The sequence below is a fragment of the Heterodontus francisci genome, chromosome 46 (genome assembly GCF_036365525.1).
Source record: "Heterodontus francisci isolate sHetFra1 chromosome 46, sHetFra1.hap1, whole genome shotgun sequence".
NCBI lineage: Eukaryota > Metazoa > Chordata > Chondrichthyes > Heterodontiformes > Heterodontidae > Heterodontus > Heterodontus francisci.
In genome coordinates, this window is record NC_090416.1 from 19536021 (window position 1) to 19555469 (window position 19449).

The 19449-nt window shown below is 52.2% G+C and overlaps 1 protein-coding gene across 1 annotated transcript in view; it reads left to right on the forward strand.

Annotated features, from left to right (window-relative positions):
- Nucleotides 1-19449, forward strand: part of khdc4 (KH domain containing 4, pre-mRNA splicing factor) — a 66424-nt gene that overhangs the window by 17557 nt on the left and 29418 nt on the right. Inside the window, exons 6-10 of the mRNA XM_068022531.1 lie at nucleotides 2755-2966; nucleotides 16390-16450; nucleotides 16904-16964; nucleotides 17345-17532; nucleotides 19267-19428. Of these exons, the coding sequence (XP_067878632.1) occupies nucleotides 2755-2966; nucleotides 16390-16450; nucleotides 16904-16964; nucleotides 17345-17532; nucleotides 19267-19428 (684 nt within the window). The remainder of the gene's footprint in view (nucleotides 1-2754; nucleotides 2967-16389; nucleotides 16451-16903; nucleotides 16965-17344; nucleotides 17533-19266; nucleotides 19429-19449) is intronic.

The window sequence follows — 19449 nt, forward strand, 5'->3', positions numbered from 1 at the left end:
ACAGTCAAAAACAAGGATATCCGAAAGTTCTTGGATGGTATTTACGTCTCTGAGAAGGGTGCAGTTGTTGAGACCACAGCATAGACATAATGTATCTAACCCCGTGCTGTACCTGTCCTGGGAGTGTTTGATGGGGACAGTGTAGAGGGAGATTTGTTCTGTATCGAACCCCGTGCTGTACCTGTCCTGGGAGTGTTTGATGGGAACAGTGTAGAGGGAGATTTGTTCTGTATCGAACCCTGTGCTGTATCTGTCCTGAGAGAGTTTAATTGAACAGTGTAGAGGGAGTTGCATTTTGCACTCTGCTGCTGTACAAGAGATCTGGAGGATTAAGAAAGTAGAACATGTGCAGTGTTTGTGGCTCTGCTGATACACTCCTCCTATAGAAACTGGGCTGAGAGAACAACCCCGTTTCTTGTGAAAACTGGGGGTTCACTATGCAGCCTGACAGTAAATTTCATACTCTTGATGTGCACCCTTGCCTTCCTAACATTGAGTCAGTGAATGGTTCGATGTCAAAGATGTTATCCCTTGTGTCAGGGCTGGAGACCAGAGCGAATACCCGAGGTGAAAGTATCTAACTGGTACTGTGTAATAAAAAACACCCCCCACCCCTTCACTTGTTTAAAACCTATTTCTTTTCTAACCTTTGCCAGTTCTGATGAAAGTTCACAGATCTGAAACATTAACTCTGTTTCTCTCTCTGCAGATGCTGCCAGACCTGCTGAGTATTTCCAGCACTTTGTTTTTATTTCAGATTTGCAGCATCTGCAGTATTTTGCTTTTATTTTAATCGTACTGTATGTGTTTTCATCAATCCTTAATAAGAAAACAAGAATCCTTGTTTGATGTCTCCTGGAGGCTCTTGATAAAAGGGCATTGTGAGTGAGAGGTTGGGGACAGGTTTGGGCTGGGGTCCTGTGACTTGCTAATTCTCATGGTCCTGGCAGATTGAAAGGCTGTAATAACATCTGATAGGACTGTCCATAATGGAACGATATTCTATTGCCATTGACCCTGCTCACCAAGCATTCACTAAAAAAGCAGTGTACAGTGTGGTATATTATAGACATGTGGCATATTAGACTTGACATTTCCGAGCTGATGTGCCACGTCTCTACAGGATTGATAGTTCCTTGCTGCTTTGATATCGCGATGGCACCATACAGGTACATTACAGCTTTATATGATAGTACCACATGGACTAATTCATAGTTGTGCAAGTTTGATTGCGCAGGAAAATCCAAGAGGTCCAACAAGACTGTCCTCTTGGATCCCAATGTCACCGACCCTCCTCTTCACCAGATCCTTCTGTTTCTGCTTTCCAGAAATTCCCCTAATTGCCTCTTAAGCCCTTTGGTCTTCCTAGTAACTCATCCCACGTTGTGTTTCTCTTTCTGTCTTACTTCCCATTTTTTTTGGTGATATCTCACTGATCCCAAGTAGCAGTGGGACTCACTGATGAGGGATGACTGGAAAAGCTTGGTCATTTCAACCTTGAAGGGCTTTCGAGGGGTTCTCTGAGATTTGTGTATGGTAGAGAGAGAAAGGGAATCCTGAAAATGATTTGTCAGAATTGAGAGAATAAATCTGAGTTTCGCTGCTATTGTATAGGCTGTATTGAGCAACAGATGGAACAGCCAGTCTGAGTTAACTTTAGTCTTCAGTATCTCTCCATCACCTTCTGTCCTGTAACTGAAGGACTTCTGGCTGCCAGCTCTGAGCTCTCCATTTTGGTTGCTGTTACCCTTGTGGAGCTGAATGGTCCAGTCTGGCTTTTCCAGTTACTTCCCATAGGGACTGCACTCACTGGATTGACATGTGATACATGGGAGCAGGGGGAGACCATTCAGCCCCTTGAGTCTGTTCCACCATTCAGTGAGTTCGTGGCTGATCTGTATCTTGATTCTATTTGTCTCCGTAATCCTTAATACCCTTTGCCTAACAAAAATCTATCAATTTTCAATTTCAACTAACATTTTTAATTAACCCACAACCCCATCAGCTTGTTGAGGAAGATAGTTCCACTTCATGTGAAGAGATGCTTCCTGACATCACCCATGAATGATCTAGCCAATGTTCCCTCTAATTTTTTTTTCTGGAGTGCATGGGTGATTTGTTTGTGCCTGCCCCCTTTAAATCTTTCTGCGTGGTTGTGCAGACGCAGTAATTCAAAGGGGCCGACTTCTGCACAGCTTAGAGGGAACATTTAGATCTGGCTGCTATATTAAGGTTATGTCCCCTTGTTCTGGACTCCCCCCACCAGAGGAAATAGTTTCTCTCTAGACTATCAAATCATTTAATCATCTTTAAACACCTCGATCAGATCATCCTGTTAATCTGCTATATTCAGGGAATACAAGCCTTGTGAACCCAACCGGTATCATTCTGGTGAATCCGTGCTGCACCCCCTCCCCGCCCCCTGAGGGTAATATAATCTTTCCTGAGGTGTGCCCAGAAATGAACACAGTACTGATGCAGTGCCAGGATTGAAGCCAGTGTTACAAATTGATTTTTTGGATTGCCCATTTCGCCACTCTACACATTAAAGGAAGTTAAGTCAGTGTTTGCAGCATTGCTGGGAATGGGTCACTTCCCATTTCAGACATCCATTGTTGATCAGATCGAACACGGCTGGGTCAGCTTATACCCAGAATGTTCAACTTTTCTTTGCATTTTCAGCAATTCCTGTTTCTTCAGCATTCAGTTTCCTTGGTGCCATGTGTATAATCAGTTCCTTCTCTTGCTCCACAGATGCATTATGTGCAAGATAAAGTCTTTGTGGGTCTGGAGCAAATCGACCCAGCCTTTAATATTAAGGAGAAAGTGGAGGGTCCAGGTGGTTCCTACCTGCAGCACATTCAGGCAGAGACCGGCGCCAAGGTCTTCCTCCGTGGGAAAGGCTCTGGCTGTCTGGAGCCTGCTTCTGGGAGAGAGGCCTTTGAGCCAATGTACATCTATATCAGGTACCAAGTATTCTTCCCAGAAATTACCCTGCGTTTACATGTTCTGTACATTGACCAGACCTGTCCTGTTAGATTCATCACCCTGCACCACAGATACTTCAGTTTTTCACTTTATTTGTTCACTTCTACCAACGCACTTTATTCGTGGCCTTTTGCACACAAGCTTGGAGCAGCCTTGCACAGCATGTGAAAACAGGCACGAGTAGGATACAAGGGAGAGGAGAGAGAGATAGAGCTGTGCAAGGGAGGAACAGTGCCTGCAGGTGTCACCATATGTCTTTGTACGTGGCTGGCAGTAGGTTAGTACTGAACTAGCAGTCTTTAATCTGGTGTCTCCAACACTTGCAGCCTGTGACGGCCTAGCTCACTGGTCGGCAACCCGCGGCTCCTTTCATTTACATCTCATTTACGGATCCAACCTTTTCCTGTTAGATTGCATTATCATGAAAATAGCCTTAAAAAAAAAAAGTCAAGAAAATTATAGTTGTTCATTAGCTTCATCAAAAATTTAGTTTCTGGGCTGTCAGACTTCAAAAATGGTATGGCATGTGAATAGCCTCAACAAACGATATCGTGATGCAAAGAAAGTGTTTTAATGTGCATATTTTTCTGATTTTCAAGAAAGGACACACGTGTCTGATTTGGGATGAAATATTTCCTGTTAACAAAAAATCGAGTTCTGCCCAGCAATTGCTAGTAAAGCTCAAAACCTTTACCGGAAAATATCCACCTAGAGTGAGAGAAAACGTGCCATGAGGCTTCTCTTGGAACCTGTTGATAAAGGCAAAGGCAAATTTAAGATTTGGGCGGCATCAAGTTTCAATCTTCCTGGGATGTAGAAACTGGATTTTTGCCCGACCTATATATACAAGATTGAAGTTACATGAAATTCAGTTGTAATTGCAGTCATTCTTACAAAAGTCAGAGAAATTAAAGCAAATGACTTTGTACAGAAACAAATAAGTGCATAATGTTCCTTAGATTCTTGATAAACAATTCATTCTTCTTAATGTAGGCTGATGCCTTACTCCATTCTTGAAATTTTTTTCCCCTTGCGGCTCCCAATGGGTTTTCTTTTAGGCAATTTTTTTTAAAAAGGCCCTTCATGTTTTAAAAAAAAGAGCTGCCAACCGCTAGTCTAGTTCCTTGCTGCATGAACACTAGATGGAGCTTTACTCCGTATCAAACCCTATTTTCTAGTGGTTGGGGGGGAAGGACAGTGTAGAGGGAGCTTTACTCTGTATCTAACCCCGTGCTGTACCTGTCCTGGGAGTGTTTGATGGGGACAGTGTAGAGGGAGCTTTACTCTGTATCTAACCCCGTGCTGTACCTGTCCTGGGAGTGTTTGATGGGGACAGTGTAGAGGGAGATTTACTCTGTATCTAACCCCGTTTTTTTTTTATATACCCCAGGCCCCTTTTATATCAAGGGATATAACCCCATTTTTTTTTTTATTTTTTTTAAATATATTTTATGTCGAGGGGGCCTTTATTCCTCAGGCCCCCTTTATATACACACTTATATTTTTTAAAGTAACTTTATTAAAAACAGAAATAAACAAACACAAATTAAAATGCCATTTTCGGCGTCGACAATGCACTCCAGTCCCTGCGGTGCCCACCGGTCGCGGAAGGCCTCAAGCGTACCGGCGGACACTGCATGCTCCTTCTCCAGGGACACCCGGGCGCGAACGTAACCGCGGAAGAGGGGCAGGCAATCGGGGAGGACGGAACCCCCGACGGCCCGCAACCTGGACCTGTGAATTGCCACCTTGGCCAGGCCCAGGAGCAGACCGACGAGGAGATCCTCCTCCCGGCCCAAGCCCCTCCGCACCGGGTGCCCAAAGATCAGGAGCGTGGGACTGAAGTGCAGCCAGAATTTGAGGAGCAGCCCCTTCAGATACTCAGAGGGGCTGCAACCTCGCAAACTCTGTATAAACATGGACCACGGACTCGTCCAGGCCGCAGAAAGTACAGGCGGCCTGGGAGTCCGTGAACCTACTTAAAAGTCTATTGCACGGGACTGCTCTGTGCAGCACCCTCCACCCCAGGTCCCCGATGTAAAGGGGGAAGATTCCCGCATAGAGAGACCTCCATCGGGGTTTCCCCTCGCAGCCAGATGGCAATGTGGAGCGCCAGGGCGTGTCCGGCCGGCTGACGAGGGCGCGGAAGTGGAGAGTGTGGAGGAGCAGCCCGTACAGGAAACCCCTCCACGCCGATTGGAATGGCACGGAGGGCATTTCCGAAAGGCGGCTCGGGTTGTGCGGGACCGGCTCCCGAGGAGGGTTTCGGGGCCTGGGTCCAATGAGCAGTTCTGGCCGAGTGGGGGTCAGCTCCGCCGGGATTGCTCCGCACCCCCTCGCCACCCGCAGTGAGGGGCGTCCCGGGGGTTTCGGCTACTCCTCCGCCCGCCGGACCGTCCCCGGAGTCGGCCGCCCGGACAGCCGAGGCGCTCTCCTCCGCCGGCGGGGGAGCGCCCTGACTGGAGGCGACCATGTTCCAGACTCTGAATAGATCCCGGTAAAAGACAGGCAACTCCCTCAGAGAGGCGCGGCTAACGGACTCCACCGGGAGCTGCGTGTCGTCTTGAAGGCAGTGACACTGGCGGAAAAAATACGTCGCCAGCGCACACCATCTGGGAGGACGCTCGACGTACAGGTATCTCTGCAGGGTCTGAAGGCGGACAGTCGCAGCCTGGGCGCGGACGCACACCAGCGACTGACCGCCCTCCTCAATTGGGAGACTCAGGACCGCGGCAGAGACCCAGTGTTTCCTCTTGCCCCAGAAGAAATCGACGAGTTTCTTCTGGATCTTGGTGGCAAATACAGGGGGCCGGGCCAAAGTGACCAACCGGTACCACAACATGGAGGCCACCAGTTGGTTTATTACCAACGCTCGGCCCCTGTAGGAAAGCACTCGGAGCAGTCCTGTCCAGCACCCCACCGAGCGGTGACTTTCGCCTCCAACTCCTGCCAGTTTGCCGGCCAGGCTTCTTCAGCGGGGCTAAGGTGGACTCCCAGATAGAGGAGGTGCATGGTGCTCCACGCAAAAGGTGTCATCTCCTCCGGCAGGGAGTCCACCCGCCACTGACCAACCAGGAGTCCGGAACATTTCTCCCAATTGATCCTCGCGGAGGACGCGGTAGAAAAGGTCTGCTGGCTGTCGCGCATCCTCCGCAAGTCAACGGGATCTGTGATTGCGAGGAGCACGTCGTCGGCGTAAGCCGAGAGGACGACCCGCATGGCCGGCTCGCGCAGAGCCAATCCTGTCAACCTCCTGCGTAGCAGGCACAGGAAGGGTTCCACACAGATAGAACATAGAAAACATAGAAAAATACAGCACAGAACAGGCCCTTCGGCCCACGATGTTGTGCCGATCCTTTGTCCTCTGTCAAGGACAATTTAATCTATACCCCACCATTCTCCTTTATCCATATACCTATCTAAAAGCCGTTTGAAAGTCCCTAAAGTTTCTGACTCAACAACTTCCCCAGGCAAGGCATTCCATGCCCCGACCACTCTCTGGGTAAAGAACCTTCCCCTGACATCCCCCTTATATCTCCCACCCTTCACCTTAAATTTATGACCCCTTGTAACGCTTTGCTCCACCCGGGGAAAAAGTTTCTGACTGTCTACCCTATCTATTCCCCTGATCATCTTATAAACCTCTATCATGTCACCCCTCATCCTTCTCCGTTCTAATGAGAAGAGGCCTAGAATGTTCAGCCTTTCCTCGTAAGACTTATTCTCCATTCCAGGCAACATCCTGGTAAATCTCCTCTGCACCCTCTCCAAGGCTTCCACATCCTTCCTAAAATGAGGCGACCAGAACTGCACACAGTACTCCAAATGAGGCCTTACCAAGGTCCTGTACAGCTGCATCATCACCTCACGGCTCTTAAATTCAATCCCTCTGCTAATGAACGCTAACACCCCATATGCCTTCTTCACAGCCCTATCCACTTGAGTTGCAACTTTCAACGATCTATGCACATAGACCCCAAGGTCTCTCTGCTCCTCCACATGCCCAAGAACCCTACCGTTAACCCAGTATTTTGCATTCGTGTTTGTCCTTCCAAAATGGACGACCTCACACTTTTCAGGGTTAAACTCCATCTGCCACTTTTCAGCCCAGCACTGCAACCTATCCAAGTCCCTTTGCAGACGACAATAGCCCTCCTCGGTATCCACAACTCCACCAACCTTTGTATCATCTGCAAATTTACTGACCCACCCTTCGACTTCCTCATCCAAGTCGTTAATAAAAATCACAAACAGGAGAGGACCCAGAACTGATCCCTGTGGCACGCCACTGGTAACTGGGCTCCAGGCTGAGTATTTACCATCTAAGACCACTCTCTGCCTTCTATCAGTTAGCCAATTCTTAATCCAACTGGCCACATTCCCCACTATCCCATGCCTCCTGACTTTCTCCATAAGTCTACCATGGGGGACCTTATCAAATGCCTTACTAAAATCCATGTACACCACATCCACTGGTTTACCCTCATCCACTTGCTTGGTCACCTGCTCAAAGAATTCAATCAGGCTTGTGAGGCAAGACCTACCCCTCACAAAACCGTGCTGACTGTCCCGAATCAAGCAGTGTCTTTCCAGATGCTCAGAAATCCTATCCCTCAGCACCTTTTCCATCAACTTGCCTACCACCGAAGTAAGACTAACTGGCCTGTAATTCCCAGGGTTGTTCCTATTCCCTTTCTTGAACAGGGGCACAACATTTGCCACCCTCCAATCACCTGGTACCACCCCCGTCAACAGAGAAGATGAAAAGATCATTGCCAGCGGCTCTGCAATTTCATCCCTTGCTTCCCATAACATCCTTGGATATACCCCGTCAGGCCCGGGAGACTTGTCTATCTTCAAGTTATTCAAAAACCCCAACACATCTTCCCTCCTAACGAGCACTTCCTTGAGCTTACCAGTCTGTTTCACACCGTCCTCTTCAGTAATACACCCCTTCTCATTCGTAAATACCGAAGAAAAGTACTCATTCAAAACCTCACTTATCTCTTCCGGCTCAACACACAGTCTCCCGCTATTGTCCTTGACCGGACCTACGGTCCCCCTAGTCATCCTCATATTTCTGACATACGCGTAAAAGGCCTTGGGGTTTTCTTTTATCCTACCCGCCAAGCATTTTTCATGCCCTCTCTTAGCTCTCCTAATCCCTTTCTTCAGATCCTTCCTGGCCATCTTGTATCCCTCCAGAGCTATGCCTGTGCCCTTTTTCCTTAACCTTATATACGCATCCTTCTTCTTCCTAACAAGACTCTCAACCTCTCTTGTCAACCACGGTTCCCTCACATGACCATCCCTGGTATACAATTGGCTGGACATGGGGCATCCCTGATGCACTCCTCTCCCAAATCGAAGGGGCGCCGTCAAGGACCCGTTAACTTTGACGAGACACTCTGCGGCGGTGTATAAAAGTCGGACCCGGGCCACGAAATGCGGTCCGATTCCGAAAGCGCGCAGAGTCCCGAAGAGGTAATCGTGATCCACCCTGTCGAACGCCTTCTCCTGATCGAGGGAGAGAAAGGCGACCGACTGACCAGTCCTCTGGGAAAGATGGATCAGGTCCCGGACCAGGTGGATGTTGTCCTGGATGGACCGGCCCGGGACCGTGTAGGACTGGTCGGGGTGGATCATGTGGGCCAGCACGGAGCCCAGGCGGGTAGACATAGCCCGGGCAAAGATCTTATAATCCGTGCTGAGGAGGGAGACCGGACGCCAGTTTTTAAGCAGGCGGAGATCGCCCCTCTTCGGCAGCAGGATGATAACCGCCCTGCGCCACAAGAGGGGCATCTCCCCGGTCGCCAGGCTTTCCCCCAGGACCCGCGCGTAATCGTCCCCCAGGACGTCCCAGAATGCCCTGAGGAACTCCACGGTCAACCCATCCAGCCCTGGGGATTTGCCCCTTGAGAGCTGGTGGAGGGCGCCAGTCAGCTCCGCCAACGTGAGCGGAGCCTCCAATCCTTCGGCGCCCTCCGGGCTGACCTGCAACAGGTCCTCCCACAAAACTCTGCGCGCATCCTCGCTGGACGGATCCGGAGAGAACAACGCACTGTAATAAGTACGGTCCAGGAGGCCCATTCCCTCCGGATCCGTGATGGAGGATCCGTCGTCGGCCAGCAGCTCAACGAGCTGCTTACGGACCCCCCGCCATTTTTCCAGCGAGTAGAAGAAGGGTGAGGCGCGATTCAAATCTTCCAGGATCTGGATCCGCGACCTCATGTACGCGCCTCGGGACCCTGTGAGCTGCAGGTCCCTCAGCGCGTCCTTCTTCTCTTTGAACGCCTGCCACAGGGCCGGGTCCGCGACGGCATGACCGAGGCGGGATTCCAAGTCGAGCACCTCCCTCTCAAGGCGCCCGACCTCGGCTTCCCGCCTCTTGGTCGACCCCTTCGCGTACTCCTGACAGAAGACGCGGATGTGAGTCTTGCCCACATCCCACCATAGCCTCAAGGAGGGGAAGCCCCCCTGCTTCCTTCTGCAGTCAGCCCAGAATCGACAGAACGAGTCCCGAAATCGCTCGTCCTCCAGCAACCGGTTGTTAAAGTGCCAGTACGCGGACCCCGCCCGCGTGCGGAGCGGAGTGAACTCCGCCCACATCAGGTGGTTGTCCGAGCACGGCACCAGCTGCATGGAGGCCGCTGAGACGCGGGAGACGTACGCCTGCGAAAAGTAGAGGCGGTCGATTCGCGACCCTCCTCCTCCAGACCTCCACGTGAAGGCGCTGGAGTCGGGATGGAGATTCCGCCAGACGTCCACCAAGTTAAGGGAGCTGATCAGTCCCCTCAACTTCTCCACTGACGCTTGGCCGCGCTGGGGACCGGAGCGATCCCTCACCTCGAGGGTGCAGTTAAAATCCCCCCCGAGGATGATGCACTCGCCGCTATCGATGGAGCTCAAGAGAGCGGACATTTCTTCAAAGAAGCGCACTTGCAACGCGCCGGGTCTGAGTGCGTACACGTTCACAAAGTGGAGCGGCACGCTACCCAGGCGAACGGCGAGGTGGAGCAAGCAGCCCGGTACTAGCTCCTTGACCCCCAAGATCTTTGGCTGAAAAGTCGGGGCCAACAAGATAGCCACCCCACTAGAAATAGGGGTGAGGTGACTCATGTCGACCCCACCCTGCCACTCCAGGAGCCAGGTGGCTTCGTCTCCCGGAACAGTGTGGGTTTCCTGCAGAAAGCTCACCACGTATCTCCCTTCCCTAAGGACTGAGAGATTGTGAAATCTGTGGTGAGACCCCCTGCTGCCGTTGATGTTGAGGCTGGCTATGGTTATCTTCATGTCAAAGGTAATTAAAACCAGTCACCAACAGCTCACTGTGAGGAGGGAGTGGAAGTGCACCTGGCCTTCCACTCTCCCAGCAACCCATTGAGGAACACATTAAAACGGCGCCTCAACCAGTTTCACGCTCGCGTGCTTGCCCGTTATCTTCAGGGCGGCACGGACGGACTGGATGATCAGCGCCAGATTCGACCAGCGGTCGAGGGCCAGCTGAACTTTATTGCGTCAGCCCCTACAAACCGCGAGGAAATCCCGGAGTTCCGCCGTGGGGATGAGAGGAGATTCGGTGGGAGGCACGAGGGACTCCACCACCTCACTGGCGATGGAATCAAGATCATCCTCCGTGCCCCCCACCGAATCCCCATCCTCCTCCGGGTCGTCACCGCCAGCGGCCGACACGTCCACCACACACTGTGGGCGGACGTCCCGGCCGCGCCAGCTGGTCCCGCCTCCGTCACGATCCCACCCCCAGGATCGATGGCGGAGGAGTCCTCTCTGGGTTCTATTGTGAAACTGTAGCCTGTAGGCACCAGCGGTTCAGGACCCCCCTCCACCTCCGTCCCCAGGCCAATGAATGGTCCAGGGGAGACAGAAGTTCCCGACTCCGGAAATCCAGCCGGAGCTGAGACCGGAGGCGGCGAGAGGAGGCCATCTCCCGCTCCGCCAGCACCCACAGGCCCAGCAGATGGTGCAGCATTCTCGGTTATAACCGGGTCAGGTGTCTCCATGTTGGTGGTGGACTCCAGCTGGGAGGCCCGACCCTCTGGGGCCTCACCCTCCCCTTCACTCAGGGCACCCGACCCAGTAGCAGTGGCAGAATGGGCGGCGTCCCCAACTTACTCCTTCAGGAGGGGCTTCAAGTACCGGGGCCTTCCCCTCCCCTCCATCCTGAGGAATAGGGTGCGCCTGCCTGGACTTTGTAGCCTTGGTGGTGGCGGTAGGGGAAACCTGGGGACCCGAAACAGGAGACAGCTCCCCTCCAACAGTTGGGCCCTGCGCCTCAGGGCCCCTCATTACCTCTGTGGAGGGGTGCCTTCTCTTTTTCGCACTAGGGCGCAGAGGCTCAGAGACCTCCATGTCAACAGAGGCCTCCGCCTCTGCACCCTCCTTTTTTTTGGTCACCCTGGGCCTGAGCCCAGCCCTGGGACAGGTGGATTCCGTGAGAACGGGCTTTGGGCTGAGCTCAGGCTCGGGTTGTTTCAATGTGTCCAGGGGACGCGCCTCTTGATGTTTATTTTGCCTCCGCATCTTCCTTCCACTCAGACGGGCACTCCCCTCCCCGCTGGAGGCTGTGAAAACCACAGCCTCCGGAACCGACTGAGCGGTGTCTGTTGGATGTGTGGGGGGAGTGGGAGGACCCTGGGCCGCCGAGGTGGAGCTGGCGGCCGGGAGGTTGGGGCAGTTCTTACGAACATGCCCCACCCCCTTGCAGATGTGGCACCGCATCCTGTCCGAGGTCCAAAAGACGCGGTAGGCCGTCCCCTGGAACTCCAAATTAAATTGGCCATCCGAGTCCTCCTCCCGCGCCAGCTGCATAAATACCTGGCGGCGGAAGGAGTAGACATGTTGGAGGCTGTGCTCCCGAAGACCAAGCCGGACTGGGGTGATCCCCGACCTCACCTCCCCCATGTGGTGCAGGTGGGGAAGGAGGAGCTCACTGGGAATAAAGGGCGGGACGTTTGATAAGATTATCCGCTGCGCAGTGGCCCCTAGAGGGTCCACCGGCAGGAAAGTCCCACCCACAGTGAGCCCTTTACTCAGGGCCAGGGACACCGCCCGCTTGGTCTTCAGGAAGAACACAGCCTTCCCGTACATTTTTGAGGCTGCCGACAACCTCGGCCGTTGCCTTTACGCAGGCCTCTATAGACATATTGGGGTGGGGATAGCTCTTTACCCCATGGCTTGAAGTAATGAATTTAAAAGGTGACGGGGTCACACGGGTGGCCACAGAGGCTACAGCCGCATAGGTATGAGAAGGCCCCGCCACCGGTGATGATGGGCTTGCCATGGCTCAAGAGCCAAACCCACCCCCAATTTGCAGGTAAGCAAGCAAACAAACAAACAAACAAAGAAACCAACTAGGAGGTTTGGGGAGAGGCTGAGGGTATACAGGAAATGGGAAAGACAGGCTGCAAGCGATGACTTTGCTTTTTTTCCCCTTAAAGGGTGGTACTCGGAGCACTGTAAACACTTCTGGTCTTCTGGTTGTGGGAGGGGTCTTCACCTGGGTCAGCCGAAAACTGCCCAGGCTCTAGTTCGATCCTTATGTCTCTATTAGCCAGGCAGCTTCAGCTGACTCAGGCTGGGCAATTGGGGTGGGGAGGGAGCTTCCCTGCAACTTTAGTGCAACTGCACAGCTCCCTACAGAATTGTATAGCCCCCACCCCTTGTTCTTCTGGCCTCTTTCACCTCCCACAACAGTCCAAATGAAATGAAAGTTTGGTGCTCGACACCCACCTCGAAATACAGCCTTTTTCAAAGTCTTTCCTCCTCTGCAGCAAAAGTTGTTAAAAGGTTTTTGCAGTTCCCTCCTCAGCTCTCCAGCAGCACCTCCAGAAACTGACTGCAGCACTGTCAGCTGCACCTCGTTGAGGCACTCAGTATTCCCAATCAGAGGAGGAGCCAATCCCCGTTTTTTTTAAAATGACAAACAGCAGTGGCCCCAAAACAGATCCTTGCGGTACACCACTAGTAACTAAACTCCAGGATGAACATTTGCCATCAACCACCACCCTCTGTCTTCTTTCAGCTAGCCAATTTCTGATCCAAAGCTCTAAATCACCTTCAACCCCATACTTCCGTATTTTCTGCAATAGCCTACCATGGGGAACCTTATCAAACGCCTTACTGAAATCCATATACACCATGGGGAAAGACAGGCTGCAGGCGATGACTTCGCTTTTTTTTCTTTAAAGGATGGTACTCTGAGCACTTTAAACACTCCTGGTCTTCTGGTCATGGGAGGGGTCTTCACCTGGGTCAGCCGAAAGCTGCCCAGGCACTAGTTCGATCCTTCTGTCTCTATCGCCAGGCAGTTTCAGCTGACCCAGGCTGGGCAATTAGGGTGGGGAGGGAACTTCCTTGTGTATTCAGTGCAATTGCACGGCTCCCTATAGAATTGTACAGCCCCCACCCCTTGTTGTTCCGGCCTCTTCCACCTCCCACAACAGTCCAAATGAAATAAAAGTCTGGTGCTCGACACCCACCTCGAAATACAGCCTTATTGTCAAAGTCTTTCCTCCTCTGCAGCAAAAGTTGTTAAAAGTTTTTGCAGTTCTCTCCTCAGTTCTCCCTCTCCAACAGCACCTCCAGCAATTGGCTGCAGCACTGTCTGCTGCACCTCGTTGAGTCACTCAGCACTCAGTATTCCCAATCAGAGAGCAGCCAATCCCGTGCTGTACCTGTCCTGGGAGCGTTTGATGGGGACAGTGTAGAGGGAGTTTTACTCTGTATCTAACCCCGTTTTTTTTTTTTTAGTGTAGAGAGAGCTTTATTCTGTATCTAACCCCGTGCTGTACCTCCCCTGGGAGTGTTTGATGGGGCAGTATAGAGGGAGCTTTATTCTGTATCTAACCTGTGCTGTACCTGTCCTGGGAGTGTTTGATGGGGGACAGTGTAGAGGGAGCTTTACTCTGTATCTAACCCCGTACTGTACCTGTCCTGGGAGTGTTTGATGGGGGACAGTGTAGAGGGAGCTTTACTCTGTATCTAACCCCGTACTGTACCTGTCCTGGGAGTGTTTGATGGGGGACAGTGTAGAGGGAGCTTTACTCTGTATCTAACCCCGTACTGTACCTGTCCTGGGAGTGTTTGATGGGGGACAGTGTAGAGGGAGTTTTACTCTGTATCTAACCCCGTGCTGTACCTGTCCTGGGAGTGTTTGATGGGACAGTGTAGAGGGAGCTTTACTCTGTATCTAGCCCCGAGCTGTACCTGTCCTGGGAGCGTTTGATGGGGACAGTGTAGAGGGAGATTTACTCTGTATCTAACCCGAGCTGTACCTGTCCTGGGAGTGTTTGATGGGACAGTGTAGAGGGAGCTTTACTCTGTATCTAACCCCGTACTGTACCTGTCCTGGGAGTGTTTGATGGGGGACAGTGTAGAGGGAGCTTTACTCTGTATCTAACCCCGTACTGTACCTGTCCTGGGAGTGTTTGATGGGGGACAGTGTAGAGGGAGCTTTACTCTGTATCTAACCCCGTACTGTACCTGTCCTGGGAGTGTTTGATGGGGGACAGTGTAGAGGGAGCTTTACTCTGTATCTAACCCCGTACTGTACCTGTCCTGGGAGTGTTTGATGGGGGACAGTGTAGAGGGAGTTTTACTCTGTATCTAACCCCGTGCTGTACCTGTCCTGGGAGTGTTTGATGGGACAGTGTAGAGGGAGCTTTACTCTGTATCTAGCCCCGAGCTGTACCTGTCCTGGGAGCGTTTGATGGGGACAGTGTAGAGGGAGATTTACTCTGTATCTAACCCGAGCTGTACCTGTCCTGGGAGTGTTTGATGGGACAGTGTAGAGGGAGCTTTACTCTGTATCTAACCCCGTACTGTACCTGTCCTGGGAGTGTTTGATGGGGGACAGTGTAGAGGGAGTTTTACTCTGTATCTAACCCCGTGCTGTACCTGTCCTGGGAGTGTTTGATGGGACAGTGTAGAGGGAGCTTTACTCTGTATCTAGCCCCGAGCTGTACCTGTCCTGGGAGCGTTTGATGGGGACAGTGTAGAGGGAGCTTTACTCTGTATTTAACCAGTTTTTTTGAATCTTACTTTTTTAAGGAAGGCTTTATACCCCAGGCTGTCTTTATTTTTGTCGAGGGGGTCTTTATACCTCTGGCCCCCTTTCTATGTATTTTAAATAACTTTATTAAAAACAGGTAAATGAAACAAAACTCAAATTAAAATGTCATTTTCAGCATCTATGTTGCACTCCAGCCCTTGGGGTGTCCACCGGTCGTGGAAGACTTCAGGTGAACCAGCAGATATCGCAAGGTCCTTCTACAGGGACACCCGGGCGCGAACGTAACCTCGGAAGAGGGGCAGGCAATCAGGGCGGATGAACCCCGACGGCCCGCAGCTTGGACTTGTGAATTGCTGCCTTGGCCAGGCCCAGGAGCAGACCGACTAGGAGATCCTCCTCCCGGCCCACGCCCCTCCACACCGGGTGCCCAAAGATTAGGAGCGTGGGGCTGAAGTGCAGCCAAAACTTCAGCAGCCCCTTTAAATATTCCGACAGAGGCTGCAACCTCTCGCCTCCATGTATACATGCAACAGACTCTTCCAGAGTGCAGAAATTACAGGAGGCCTGGGAGTCCGTGAACCTGCTTAAAAGCCTATTGCACGGGCCTGCCCTTTGGAGCGCACTCCACCCCAGGTCCCCGATGTAAAGGGCGAGGGCTCCCGTCTAGAGAGACCTCCACCGGGGTTTCCCCTCGCCGCCAGATGGCAACATGGACCACCATGTCCATGTGTCCAGGTGACAGACGAGGGTGAGGAAGTGGAGAGTCTGCAGGAGCAGTTTGTACAGGAATCTCCTCCGTGCTGTGTGTAAAGGCACGGAGGGCATTTCTGAGCGGCGGATCAGGTTGTGTGGGACTGGCTCCCGAGGAGGGTTTCAGGGCCTGGGTCTGATGAGCAGTTCCGGCCGAGCGGGGGTCACTTGGCTGGGAGCGCTCCACACGCCTGAGCCCCCTCTGTATCAAGGATGTAGCTCTGCAACTTCAGGCTCCTCTTCAGTCCCACACTCCTGAGATTTACTGAGGATCTCCTTGTGGATTGCTTTCAGACCTGGCCACGGTGGCCATCCAAAGTTCCAGGATGGATGCAGCCATAGAGGTAGTCGCTCTGGCTACCTGCCTCTCTTCAGCATTGTCTCGGTGTTAAAGATATCAAGGGATAGTGTGGGAAAATGGCAATGAGGTGGAAGATCAGCCACGATCTAGGTGAATGGTGGAGCAGGCTTGAGGGGCCGAATGGCCTACTCCTATTTCCTATGTTCCTATGTATGATTCTGAGGTCTCACACAGCCTCTAGCTGTATTGTCACATTGATGAGTCAGTACTTAGTGGGTGTGCAAATAATTGCTAATATATCAATTTGTGTTTCTTTTAGTCATCCCAAGACAGAGGGTCTTTCAGCTGCAAGGAAACTCTGTGAGAGCTTACTGCAGACTGTGAGTATCACTTCAGTAATGGGCTGGGTTACTCATGATGTATCCCTGAGTGTCTGTTTATTTCACCCCACCCCCAGTGTCTCCCATGATCATGAAGGCATTGACTCACTGGTTTCCATAGTCACCAGTTGCCTTCTCGTATCTCAATCAAACCGTTCTTCATATCTGTTCAGGCAGTTGCAGCAGAATATTGAACTGTGGATGGAATCACAGTGAGGGGAGGGGGGTGCATGCTGTCTATCTCTGGCGTGTCATTCAGGAGCTGGAGCCCAAGTTCCTGTCTGCATGCTCTGGCTGCAATCAGCTGAATCAGAACAGACTGAAGATAGAAGCTGAGGTTTGGTTTAACGTTGGCAGTTCTCCAGGAAACTTCAGTAAAGGTTGCAGTTTGGGTTTGCTGCAGGTTGTGGAACGTGTGATAACTAAATACATTCCCTTTCTTGCTCTGTTTAGGTCCATAATGAGCATTCCAGGTTCCTGAGTCAAATGAATTCTTCAGTCATGCCACCTCAAGGTAACTCTTAACAAAGTCAAACTTTTTTTTTTTTTTTTATTTATTCTTTCTATGGGTAGGTCAGAGCTGAGGTCTTTCAACCCTTGCCAACTGTTTCCCCCCTGCATTGGTTCTTCAATATCTGCCTGCTCAGTTTCACAGGCACTGGGCTCCCAGATAACGTGAGGTGTTTGAATATCCTAAGGAGATTGTTTGCTAATTCAGCGGCGTGCTTCATCTCGGCTAATGCCTGTCTCTGACTGCAGTGCTGTATATGTCTGTGGAGGGAGGGGGTGTGCGTGCACCCATGCACGTGTTTCTGGCTGCGTAGTCCATGATTGACGTTCCATATGTTTATTACACTCCCATTTTCCTAAACACCTTTTTTCTCTTTTTTAAAGGTTACCAGCAGGTGCCAGGAGGAGTGCCCCAGCAGCATTATTACCCAGGACAGGGTTACCAGGCCAGGTATTCAGTGGGGCCTGTCCCACTACAATCTTCTCAGAATTCATATCCGAGGCATTGTGGCCCCAATGCTGCCCCCTTCCCAGACTCGGGGGCAGCACAGCCGCTGGGCATTCCTGGACAGGTAGGTTACTTCACCAGCACTGTGATTGGAAACCAAGAACAAGAATAAAGGCCAAAACTGGATGGGCTGTTTGGCTGGACATCTGGCTGAGTTGGGGGTGTCTGGGGCTGGGCTGGGTTTAGGGGGTGCAGGTACCTGACACGGGTTGTGTTAGGGAGGGTGGGGGTACCTGACATGGGTTGTGTTTGGGAGGGTGGGGGTAACTGACAGTGGTTGTGTCTCGGGGTTGTGTCTGGGAGGGTGGGGGTACCTGACACGGGTTGTGTTTGGGAGGGTGGGGGTACCTGACAGAGGTTGTGTCTCGGGGTTGGGTTTGGGAGGGTGGGGGTAACTGACAGTGGTTGTGTCTGGGAGGGTGGGGGTAACTGACAGTGGTTGTGTCTCAGGGTTGTGTCTGGGAGGGTGGGGGTAACTGACAGTGGTTGTGTCTGGGAGGGTGGGGGTAACTGACAGTGGTTGTGTCTCGGGGTTGTGTCTGGGAGGGTGGGGGTAACTGACAGGTTGTGTCTCAGGGTTGTGTCTGGGAGGGTGGGGGTAACTGACACGGGTTGTGTCTGGGAGGGTGGGGGTAACTGACAGGTTGTGTCTCAGGGTTGTGTCTGGGAGGGTGGGGGTAACTGACCGGTTGTGTGTCAGGGTTGTGTCTGGGAGGGTGGGGGTAACTGACACAGGTTGTGTCTGGGAGGGTGGGGGTAACTGACAGTGGTTGTGTCTCGGAGTTGTGTCTGGGAGGGTGGGGGTAACTGACAGTGGTTGTGTCTGGGAGGGTGGGGGTGACTGACAGGTTGTGTCTCGGAGTTGTGTCTGGGAGGGTGGGGGTAACTGACAGGTTGTGTCTCGGGGTTGTGTCTGGGAGGGTGGGGGTAACTGACACTGGTTGAGTTTGGGAGGGTGGGGGTAACTGACAGGTTGTGTCTCGGGGTTGTGTGGGAGGGTGGGGGTAACTGACAGTGGTTGTGTCTCGGGGTTGTGTGGGAGGGTGGGGGTAACTGACAGTGGTTGTGTCTCGGGGTTGTGTGGGAGGGTGGGGGTAACTGACAGTGGTTGTGTCTCGGGGTTGTGTGGGAGGGTGGGGGTAACAGTGGTTGTGTCTCGGGGTTGTGTGGGAGGGTGGGGGTAACAGAGGTTGCGTCTCGGGGTTGTGTGGGAGGGTGGGGGTAACTGACAGTGGTTGTGTCTCGGGGTTGTGTGGGAGGGTGGGGGTAACTGACAGTGGTTGTGTCTCGGGGTTGTGTGGGAGGGTGGGGGTAACTGACACTGGTTGAGTTTGGGAGGGTGGGGGTAACTGACAGTGGTTGTGTCTCGGGGTTGTGTGGGAGGGTGGGGGTAACTGACAGGTTGTGTCTAGGGGTTGGGTTTGGGAGCTTTGAGCTGCCTTTGGTTCTGGATCAGTTCTTGTTGCTCAGATGATCCCATTCAGTCACCAGTTGTAGGTGTTCATTTCAGATGTCGCAAAGTGCAGTGCTGTGAATCTCTGGAGCAACTCACGGAGAGGCCGGTTCACACTGCTGGCTGTCAGGTCGGGTGTCTGCTGGGCTTGGTTGCTTGAATAACTTGGTGCTCTCATTGTCTAGGCTCGTAAAAGCTCCTCACTGCAGTGAGGGACCAAATGATGCCAGATGTCTGTGGAATTTTAGTCTGGTGGGAGGGTGCTAAGGGTCTACAAGTGAAGATTGCCCATGTTCTGAGGTCTGGTTTGTTGTCCTGATTAAAATTCTTGTTTGTTTGTGGTAGAACCCTGTGATTGGTGGCTACACCCCCCCATTACCCATGAACGGGCCTGGTTACGATGGGATGCTGGCTGCCCGACCCTCCGCCCACCTCCCTTCACCCCAGGGGCACAAGAGACGCTTCACGGAAGAGAGTGAGGAGGAATCGGCGCTGCTGGGATACCAGGTGGGAGATGCGCCCTTAATG